Source organism: Tupaia chinensis, unplaced genomic scaffold (genome assembly GCF_000334495.1).
Source record: "Tupaia chinensis unplaced genomic scaffold, TupChi_1.0 Scaffold000601_1, whole genome shotgun sequence".
Classification (NCBI taxonomy): Eukaryota; Metazoa; Chordata; class Mammalia; order Scandentia; family Tupaiidae; genus Tupaia; species Tupaia belangeri.
In genome coordinates this window covers 97,526-109,136 of record NW_006160119.1, presented here as the reverse complement: position 1 = coordinate 109,136, position 11,611 = coordinate 97,526, and the positions used below count along the sequence as shown (strand labels likewise).

At 38.4% G+C, this 11,611-nt stretch overlaps 1 protein-coding gene across 1 annotated transcript in view; it reads left to right on the top strand.

The window, feature by feature from the left end:
- The window catches only part of DNAJC13 (DnaJ heat shock protein family (Hsp40) member C13), a 113,795-nt gene that overhangs the window by 39,900 nt on the left and 62,284 nt on the right, over positions 1-11,611 (top strand). The window contains 8 exon segments of the mRNA XM_014591586.2: positions 2,099-2,265; positions 2,362-2,441; positions 2,524-2,693; positions 3,242-3,341; positions 5,739-5,846; positions 7,127-7,282; positions 8,464-8,520; positions 10,554-10,675. Of these exon segments, the coding sequence (XP_014447072.1) occupies positions 2,099-2,265; positions 2,362-2,441; positions 2,524-2,693; positions 3,242-3,341; positions 5,739-5,846; positions 7,127-7,282; positions 8,464-8,520; positions 10,554-10,675 (960 nt within the window).

Sequence of the window (11,611 nt, the reverse complement as noted above, 5' to 3'; positions counted from 1 at the left end):
ATTCTGTCAGGAGCTTTACGTATGTGATCTTGTTTAATCCTGACAGTAGCCCTAGGAAGAAGGTAACCATTGTTCCTAATAATGCTTACATGCAGAAAGTACTGTAACTTTTTTGTGACTTTGACTTACAAAAATATTTCTTAGGTATAATACCATAAACACAGTTTAGAAAAGAAAAAAATACTAATTAGCTTGCATGTTAAAACTTTGACACCAGAGAGAAAAAGAAAATACGAGCCACAAACAAGGAAAAACATATTTTTCAATATATAGCTCATAAAGGATTTGTGGGACCAGCAGTTGGCGTAATGGCTATGTCGCTGGACTCCCACGTAGTCGACCGTGGTTCAAGTCCCGGACCCGGTGGCTTAAACTCACGCCGGGCGCATGTGTGTGCGTGCCCAGGATCCTGAGAGGAGAATGGAGGAGAAGGGATGGCGGTGTGGCCATCCCCCCTGGGGGGTTATTTCTCACTTTCCATCTCTCTGTCTCTGTCTTTCTAGCAAGTGCACGTGCCCTATAGCAAAAACCTCCCCCCCCCCCCAAAAAAAAGAGGATTTATATTCAAAATACATAAAGAATTCCTTAACCTAGCTCTTTAAAGAAAAAAAATCTTAAAATTAAAAATTCCACTAATAAATGAGCAGATAAATGATAAAAACATGGAAAGATCGGGGACCAGCAGTTAGCGTAATGGCTATGTCGCTGGACTCCCACGTAGTCGACCGTGGTTCAAGTCCCGGACCCGGTGGCTTAAACTCACGCCGGGCGCATGTGTGTGCGTGCCCAGGATCCTGAGAGGAGAGTGGAGGAGAAGGGATTGCGGCGTGGCCATCCCCCCTGGGGGGTGATTTCCTGCTTTCTGTCTCTCTGTCTCTCTCTGTCTGTCTGGCGAGCGCACACGCCCTGTAGCAAAAACCTCTCAAAAAAAAAAAAACCATGGAAAGATCATGAGTCAAAATTAAAACTACCACAGATTTATTATAATGGCTGACATAAAAAAAATTGACAAATGCCAGCTGTTGGCAAGAATGTGGGGAAGCCAAAACTCTCATACATTACAGGTAAGAAGGTAAAATGATGAAACCGCTTTGAAAAACAGTTGGGCAGTTTCTTAAAAGGGTTAATATATGTTTAATATATGACCCAGCAGTTCTCCTAGGTATCTACCCTAGAGAAATGAAAACATTTGGCCACAGAAAGACTCCCAGATGGATGCTTATAGTGAGATTGCTCGTAATAGCCGAAGACTAGAAATACGGCGCCTTTCAGCTCGTCGAATGGGCAGACAGAATGTCGGTCATGTGGAAGACTACTCAGTAACAAAAAGGCTAAGCCACCAAAATGTGAAAAACTTCGATGAACCATAAAAGCATGTGATTAAAAAAATAAAGCACATAGTCCTACATGTTGTATGATCTTATTTTTGATGAGATTTCATTTAAAAACAAAAATACAGAGATAATGGATCAATAGTTGTCTAGGGCTAGGATTTTTTTGTTGTTGTTTTGCAAACAAGCATAGACACTTTGGGGTGATAGAAGTATATCAAAACCAGATTGTGAACACACTGAAAACTGTCAAACAGTACGTTTTAGTTGGGCAAATCTTAAGACTTGTAAGACTTGTAAGTTAGATTGAGTAAAGCCATTAAGAGAAATCTTTAAGAAACAAAGAAAACAGACATTAAAACTGCAGAGCTTAATAACTAATACAGGGTCATGGAGGAGCAAGGTATAGAGCAGGTATTAGAACTCCAGACTCTCGGAGGCCAGCAGGTGGCATAATGGCCGACCACAGTTCCAGTTCTGGACCTGTTGGCTTGCTCTCTCCCTTTTCCTCTCTCTCTCTCTCTATGTCTTTCTCTGGTCCAATTAAAATAAATGAATAAATAAAAAATCAAGTAAATAGTTATTTTAAAAAAAAAAAAAGAACAAAGAACTCCAGTCGCTGTCCTAAAGCCCTGCAGTTTGTGATTCACTTTGTGTCCATAGTGCACCTCAGAGCAAGTCACCTGACAAGAGGTTTGCACTGAATTCTGAATAAAACTCCCCGTAATTATCTGTTCTAAAACCTTTTTACTTTTGAATTTTCTTAGAGACTCCTTATTAGCAAGTTTGCTGGATGGAGTAAGAGCCTCTGGTAACAGAGATGTTTGTGTAAAAATGACATCAACTCATAAAGGTCAGCGATGGGGCTTACTCAGCATGCCTGTGGATGAGGAAGTGGAGAGTCTTCATCTCAGATTTTTAGCCACACCTCCAAGTAAGCATTGCTCTCAGTGTGGCTGCATTTGCATCTGTCTACTAAGAACAAGGACTGCAGACTTCTGACTCTCTGAACTTTCTCTCCTCCTCACAGATGGCAGCTTTGCAGACTCCGTGTTCAGGTTCAATGCAAACATTTCATACAGTGGTGTCCTACATGCAGTGACACAGGACGTAAGACGCACCTACTGTAATCCGTTCATTGTCAGTGACTTTGGGCATGGAAATGTTTTTGAAATATTCTTCCTTTTACTAGGGTCTCTTCTCAGAAAACAAAGAAAAACTGATCAATAATGCTATAACAGCATTATTGTCTCAAGAGGGGGATGTTGTTGCTTCAAATGCAGAACTTGAGAGTCAGTTCCAGGCTGTGAGGAGGCTTGTAGCTTCCAAAGCTGGTTTTCTAGCCTTCACTCAGCTTCCAAAGTAAGTTGTCTTCAGAAGCTCAACTTCTCATAGATAATTTGAACAACTCAAAATAGCAAATTATCAGCAGTTTACCTCTTTATGTCTAAGAAACCCGATACCTTTTATGTGATGATATAGTAAGCTGTTGTGAAAGTTGTGACTTTTGTTAATGTTTTCCCATGCAGAAATGTGTCATGACTTTCTAGACAACTTAATAGTACTTTTAATTATAAGAAATTAAAAGGGAACGTGAGTCGAGCTGAGCTTGGATATGGGACCCAAACTTACCAGTAGTGTTCTCAACTCGTTTTAGTGAATTTGGGAAGTTACATGTTTTTCAGTTTAGTTAAATTTAAAAACAAACAAACAAAAAAAAAAAACAACACTTCTCGCTCAATGAAAAAGTGGTTAGGAGAACTGATACAGTCCCGAGATGGGATTCAGAATATGTAATTGCTACAGTATTGCAGTGGAAACTTGAGATGACTTCTTAGGTTATATTTTAATAATAAAATAATTCAGAATATTTTGCTGTAGCTATTATGTGCTCTTTTGTGTTCCAAAAGGTTTCGGGAGCGTCTTGGCGTGAAGGTAGTGAAAGCTCTCAAGAGGAGTAACAATGGAGTGACCCACGCAGCGGTTGATATGCTCTGTGCCCTGATGTGTGTAAGTACTATTGGGGTGAAGAACCCTTGTTGTATTTATTATTTTTTTATTGCCAGAGGGTGGGTGAACTTGCCGGAGAGGAGAGACAGGGAGAAGGCACTCCCTGGTGGGGTGTGGTCACCCTCAGTCCTCCTCTCCCATTCCTTTGTTATCCGAGGCGTGTATGCACGTGCACCCTGTGTGTTTTTCAAGCTGCCGGGGCCAGGATTCAAACTGCAGTATACCATGTGGGCTCCAGCTCCCTTAGCTGGTGATGGGGTCAGCTGGTACTATTTTTCTCAAGAAAAGTGTTTCTTCTTCATTTTATTCATGGTTTTATTTTCCACGCATTTATATTTTCATTGTTCCAATAAAGTCCATGTTTTTATATATGCTAAATTGCTCTCATATCCATTTATTTATTCAAGTAAACATTTGTTTTAGCACGTTCTGCACACCAGGCAAGGTGTTATGTGCTGTAAGTACAAGGTGTTACGGTAAAAGTTTATTTTTTTTGGTTCTGAGTTTTTGCTATAGGGTGTGTGTACTCACTGGAGAGAGAGGGAAGGTAAAAAATCCCCACCCCCTACCCCCCATGGGGATCACCACACTGCAGTCCAAGTCCATTCTCCTTTTGGGATTTTGAGCATGCACACACACTTGGCTGGCATATTTTATAAACCACCAGGTATTCTAGTGCTCGACCTGCTGGGATCCAACCACCTTAACCACTACTAACCACTACTTTGCCAGCTGGCCCCACAAAAGTCTCTTTCCTCCTCCAAATCCCTGACAGTCTAGTAAGGTAGGTGTGTCTGTACAACATCAGATGGCAGGGCCTGTGGGCTCACTGCGAGGTAATACTGGCAAGGGAGAGAGAAGGTGTTCAGCTGGTTTCTGCAAGGTGTTACGTTTTCTTCTGAATCTTAAAAGGTGGGCAGGTATTTTCTAGCTCTGGGAAGGCTTTCCTGGGTCAGAGAATAGCATATGCCCCCGTCCCTCTCTGGTCAAATATAAATAGATAGATAGACAGACAGACAGATAGACAGAAGAAAGAACTATTAAAAAAAAAAAAAAAAAAAAAAAAAAAAAAGAAGAAAACCTACCCTGGTGTATAGGGAGAATAGTTTAGGGGTAAAGTTAGAGGCAGGTAGACCATATTATCATGCGTGGAGTAAGATGCTGAGCCTGACAGGACCTGAAGAAGGGGCACATTTGAAAGCTGTTTGAGAAAAGATCATCTGATTTATTGACAGTCTGTACAGAGGGAGAGAGTGATTCAGTGTAATTTTGAAGTTTCTGATTTATTTTGAGTGTAGGGTCTGGGAATTTTCCTTATATAAAGCATTTAAGGCAAGCTTAGTGGTATAAAACAAAGTAATATGTCTAGGACTTTTCCTATGTTTCCAAGAGTGAATTTAAGCTTATTTATCTTTTTGCCTTTACTATTCCAAATAATTCCATTAAAAGAATTAGTGAAATAACTAGAACATAAGACAGCAACAGTGTGAAATAAGCACTTTGAGCCTTTGTTACGTGTCAGGTTGTGGCTATGTGTTTTACACGGATTACCTGTTTCATGGTTAGTCCTGTGAGGTAAGTACTGTTGACCCTACACCCAGCTTAGGGAAGTGAGACTTAGAGAGGTAAAGTGCCTTGTTTGCCTGAAGTTTCCCACCTACAGTCGGTAGTAAAATTCGGGCTGACTTTTCCACGAACCGTCCCGTGAGAATGCATTTTATGCTGCTCTCTCAGTAATGGAGAGAGAACCACCTTGAGACAAAGGCATACTTGCTGCTAGTTTTAATACTTGCTTTAAAGGCTAAGTTTTATTATTCCAAATTTAAATGATAAAATTTTGATGGGAGGGAACCAGCAGTTAGCGTAATGGCTATGTCGCTGGATTCCCACGTAGTCGACCGTGGTTCACGTCCCAGACCCGGTGACTTAAAACTCACGCCGGGCGTGTGTGCGTGCGTGCCCAAGATCCCGAGAGGAGAATGGAGGAGAAGGGATTGTGGTGTGACCATCCCCTCTGGGGGGTGATTTCTCACTTTCTGTCTCTATGTCTCTCTCTGTCAGTCTGGCGAGCACACTCGCCCTATAGAGAAAACCTCTCCAAAAAAAAAAAAATGTGATGGGACAGTTGGTACTTACCCTGTAATAAGAGCTCTGTGACTTTTGAGAGAGTACATTGTACAGTAATATGTTCAGTTAATTTTTAGACAGATTATCTCTGAAATCCGTCAGCACCAGGGAAGCCATCACTTTGGCCTGCTCATCTGTCGCTGGTCTCCCTCTGCCTTACACTGTGCAGGCTGTGGCTCTGACTCTCAGGGTATAATAGATGCTCTCTGTAGATGACTGTGCTGCTAGCACTCGGGGCTGCTCACGAATCACCACTGTTTTTATCAATAGCCCATGCATGATGACTATGACTTACGACAGGAGCAGCTAAACAAAGCTTCCCTTCTCTCTTCAAAGAAGTTTCTGGAAAACTTACTGGAGAAATTTAATTCCCATGTGGTAAGTTGTAGTAAAACTTGTCTTGATGGGGAGTGCCCATACCATTACTGAAAGTATTCTCCAAGTGCAGCGTGGATTTTTTTGGTTGTTTTTGTTTTTGTTTTTGTTTTGTTTTTGATTTTTGTAGTCCCCCATCTTTGATCGTTACTGGTTACAGTTCATTTTGATCATTAATAATAAAATAGTTTTCCTGTGGACTGTTGTGTTGTTAACAGAAATACCTTATACTGAATCATTTATAAAGAATAGGAATGTATTTGACTTGTGATTCTGGTGGCTGGAAAGGTCGGAGGCATAGAGCTGGCATGAGGCTGGCCTCTAGTGCTGTATCTCGTGGCCAGCAGAAGCAGAGAGAATGAGCAGGTCCATGCAGTGAGAGAGGTAGGAGCAGTACTTTTTTTATATAGCACCCTGTTCTCTTAGGAAGTAACCCCTTCTTGAGAGGCCTAGAACTCATGGGAAGCAAGACAGTATTAATCTGTTCATGGGAATGATCCTCCATGATCCAAACACTGCACACTAGGCCTCATTCCTTAAAGGTCTTACCTTCTTCCAACACTGTTACGCTGTGGACCAAATTCTAAAAATGAACCTTTTGGGGACAAAAATTAAGCTAAGTCTTCATTCCTCAGTCACTGGTAAGAGTTTTGGAAATGGTTAATTTTGGTGGGAAAAAATTTTAAAGTCTATGAATAGTTTTTTCATAATACTTATTTTCTATGAATTCTTCTTCTTTTTTTGTTTGTTTTTGAGTTTGCTAGAGGGCATGTGTACTCACTCACTGGAGAGAGATGGGGAAAAAGAGGGAAAGTGAGAAAGCAACCCCTAATGGTCATGGTAGCTCTACAATCCTCTCTCCTTCAGTCGTCCCTCCTTTTGGGATTTTAGACACGCACATGTGTCTGATATGTTTTTCAAGCCACCAAGTCCTGGACTTGAACTTGACTGGCCACATGGAATCTAGGTACCTTAACCACCATGTCACTAGCTGGCCCTCCCTGAACTTTTTGAAGATCCCCTTGTGCACTTTAACCTTAGTTATACATATTTGAGAAACTTTGGTTATTCTCTTGAAATCTGACTAAATTTCAATTATGTTTCTGTTTAAATATGGTGCTTAATAGATTTATAACATCAGTTAAGCATGTACTAGTTAGAAGTCATCAAACTTGGAACCTCTTCCTGAGAAGTGAAAGTCAGTGTTTATGTCTGACATACATTATTACTATTTCTAACAGAGGTTCCCTATGTCTTTAAGGCAATTTGTTGCTTTGTTTCAGGATCATGGGACTGGTGCCCTAGTTATTAGTTCACTCTTGGACTTCCTGACATTTGCCCTCTGTGCTCCGTATAGTGAGACAACTGAAGGGCAGCAATTTGATATGCTCTTAGAGATGGTAGCATCCAATGGAAGAACTCTCTTTAAACTGTTTCAGGTGAGAGCTTATGTTTTTGTTATCATATAACAAATGAAAAGAAAACCACTTTTGGGGTCAGTTTGTTGTTAAAATAATATATATATACTTCTATAGCAATTGTTGACAAATTTAGCTAGTACATTATCATACTTGAGCATTTTAATTCAGAGATTTCTTGGTGTTTCAAGAGAGCTCTTGAAGGCTGTTGACTACTGTTGGACTCTTACCCATCCTTTCCATCTCAGAAGTAATGAAATTCCATTCCTTTATTTTCCCCTTAGTAGTAAGCCCAAAGTTTCCTTTTCTTTATAAATTCCCAAACAGAAAGACACTTACACATCAATGTTTATTGCAACATTATTCGCAGTTGTTAGGACATGTAATCAGCCGACGTGCCCAACAGAGGATGACTGGATTAAAAAATGTGCACATACTCATTATGGAATACGACTCTGCCATGAAGAGCAGTGAGACTGTCACTTCATAAAAAGTGGATGAATGTATTAGATTTATTGCAAAGTGAAATAAGCCAGACTATGAAAGATACTGTATATTCCAACTCAGTACATACCAAATGTCTGCGTTCGTTTGCAGAAATTGAATAATTTGAAGATGTAGTAGAGAAGACAAATGCAGATAACAAGGGCTGGATGGGACGGGGAGGGGTAGCAGGTCTAGGTGGTAGGAATTTAAGAAAAAAGTGTTTAACAGACCCAAGAAGGTAAGGTTCTTTTTTGAAAATGATGTAAATGGTAACATCTTTAATTTTGTCATTGCATGCGTGCTCTGAAAAGCTATATTATATGCCTTAAGGATGTACAATTATTTCTAAATAAGAAATGATAAAATAAAATTTTGAAAAAAATTTTAAAGCAATACGATGAACTTTAGTAGGACTGTCATGAACACTGGATAATATTTATTTCATATAATGCTGTAGAATTTATTAAGTATGATATTTTATTCAAATAAGTGACAACCTTTTACACTTTTTGTGTTTACAAACCTGTATCCATAAAGCCATACTGTGAGAGCATATAAGCAAACCATGACCTACCTAACTTTGAGAAGTGTTTTTTTTATTAATTTTGTAGCTTAAATCTTGTATAAAATTGTGTATCTTCCTAAAGGGCCAGTAGCTAAATGTGTTGGAATAAAATTCTTTTTTATCCAAGTTTCTTTTTCTTCCTATTTTAAAGCATCCTTCCATGGCGATTGTAAAGGGAGCTGGATTAGTTATGAAGGCAATAATAGAGGTGAGAGAACGAGTTTAAAACTTTAAACTTACTTGAATGCAGATTGGTTATTTAAATAGAATTGACAGAATTGCCTTTCTGTCTGCTATGGGAAAATCTAATCCTGTTGGTAAGATTAGTAATTTTAAATCTTTATTGAGAAATTAGTTTTAAACTAATTGCCAACATAGTTCTCAGCAATAAAATAAGAGTTTGAAGTTCTTGAGTAAGTGAGGTTATAGGACAAATAAATGTTTCCATTCCTGGTTTTTAAAATTTTTTTTATTTAGAAGAATTAAAAATCAGCATTCTTGCTCACTCTTTGGGGGATAATGGTGACAGAATTGAAATCGTGAGGTACTAAGATACATAGACATCTGTTAATGGGTTTAGTTCATAGCAAAGTGATATTCAGTAAGAATGGCCATGAAAGTTCCTCATGCTGAAGTGAATTTGTAATAAAGCTCTAGAAAGCAGGACATGATATTGACAGTCATGACACTGCTTCCCGGAGACAGTTGCCTTTAGCTGTCTGTCTTTTTGTTTTTGGTTTTTATAAAAAATTACACCCACTACTATCAGTGTCAGCTGCATAGCATAGTGTTTACTGTGAGATCGATTTACCTGGCTTTTGAATTCTTGTAGTTTGTTGTATCAGTAGCAATTTGGATAAAATATAATAGTGCTCCTCTTATGGAAAAATTAATAAATAACAATTATAAATGTAGCACACATCTATATAATAAGCAGAGAACTCCTATGTCTTTATGTGTCTGTAAAAAAGTTATACATAGGCATTTAAAGGGTTTGAACATCATTGTTCATTTGTATCTTTACTGTGTATATACAACTAAAGGTAAGTATTTCCCTTCTGTGCTCAATTTTAGCCCCAAAGAATCGCATCTTTTGCTTTATATAGAGCTATGAGTAGCCATGAAGAGTTTGGACTATGAAGGCAAGTAAAAGCATACTCGTAACTTTGATCCACCAATGTTTTGCCATCCACCTGATGTATGCCTTGCAAGTATTAGGAGCGGAAATATTTATCAAATGCCAGTTATAACCTGACTTAGCTTCAGAAACAAACGATACATGTCATGTCAGATTCATAGCCAGGGAGTAGAGCTGATGTCTGTGAGAAAACTACATTGAAATCTTGGCAAGAGTCTTTAGGTATTTTTTTTTGGTTATAAAAGCAACATGCGTTCTTTGAAGAAAAATTTGGGTTACTGAAAATATACAAGGGATGAATAAAAATAAATCACCTGCATTTTTATTAGCCAGAGATGACTTCCATTGGCATTTTGTTGGATTTCTGTTAGTGTTTGCTGAATGCATGTCTGTATATCTCAGTACCTCAAGATTTCAGTACTGCTCAAAATTATGTAGGTACATATACATACTTTGTACATATTAGCATGCATACTACATATCAGTTAGGTATAATTGTACTGTATGTTCCTACTGTTTTCCACTAACGTGAGCAGTTTTGCTTTTCAACAGGTCGTCTTAAATGTACATTGATTACTTAACTCATAGGTCTGTAATCTCTTTTGATTAGTAATCCTGTTTATCTTATCAGTTACTGAAGTGAGTTCATATAAACCAAGTAAAATCAGAATAAAAAGTACTATACCTTTATTATGTTGTTCTTTTAAAAAGTGATAGTGCTCACCATGAAAATTAATACATCGAACAAAAGCAAGCCAAGTTTGCAGATGCCTTTGGTAGAAATTGCTGATTTCCCTTAGTCACTTCTCCTCTTTGGTGGCTTATGTAAACACAGGGAGTGAACCTAATTTTAATTTATTCAATAAAGCATAATTTGTAAGGTAAATTTATTTGAAACATTTAAACCACATTCCAGATACCAATAATAGCTTAAAAATTACCTGTATTTCTACTTACCTATGTTATTTTGGGGTAATTAGAAGTTGCATTTTAATTTTTATTATATACTAAATATTTTATTTAAGATGCAAAACGAGTTGTTAAAGCTGGGGTAGCTTGTTCTAGATTGCTGCTTTAGGGATCTTCTTACCCTTTTTCCAAAGGAAGGTGACAAAGAAATTGCTACAAAAATGCAGGAGCTTGCCCTAAGTGAAGGTGCCTTACCTCGACATTTGCACACCGCGATGTTTACAATAAGCTCAGATCAGAGGATGCTTACAAATAGGTAGGTTATTTCATTTAATTCGCTATAAATTAACTTTCTGTTTAAAAAATGAACTCAGATATTACATGAAACAAATGGAATATGTATTTGGATTACACAAATACTCCATTTTCTTTACTTCTTTTCCTTCCTTATAGAGGGAACATGGCCAACTATTATTATTCCTACCCCTGCATAACTTGAAGGGAAAAAACTCCTTGCTCTCCCACCACTTTCTGATGATCAGGCTCTCAGCCCATGGTCCTGAGACTAGAACATGGAATAGAGCACCTAGAAGCTTACGGACCAAGGACCGTGTGCGCGAGGCCTTTTCTTGTACTCCCTGTGACCACCTAGCTTACACATGACACGGCCCTATGTGGAAAGCCTCATATAGTTCACTTTAAAATTCGTTTGGTCAGTTAGGCACTCTACTTTAAAACAAAACCAAACCTTAAATTTATATCCAGCCTAAGCTAGACTTATCCTAAATCTGTTGTAGTTAATTTTCCCTTTGGTGAATCATTGTCTCATTGCTAATAATCATACATATTAAGGAAGCAAAACATCTATTCATTTATCCCTGGCTGTGTGAATTCCAGCCCTTTCAGCATTTCCTTGTGACACCATTAGCCATTCTCAAACTTTACATATTCTGATTCTTATTAATAAAAACAATGAGCATCCTAAGTACGATCATATTGTCAAAATAATAGCACGAATGGCTGACTTATGTTTTACTTTGTTATGGTGCTGTAAAGTTTTCTTTTTTTGTTTCCTATGTCTAATTATTCTGTCATAGCATGCTGCCTTGCCAAGAGCTTTCTATTGGTCACACTTTTAGAAAAAAAAATTGCTATCAAGTGTGTGTGTGCACTGGAGAGAGAGAAAGAAAGTGAGATAGTGAGAAAGCACTCTCCAGGGGGGATGGCCATGCCGCAGTTCCTTCTGTGTTCT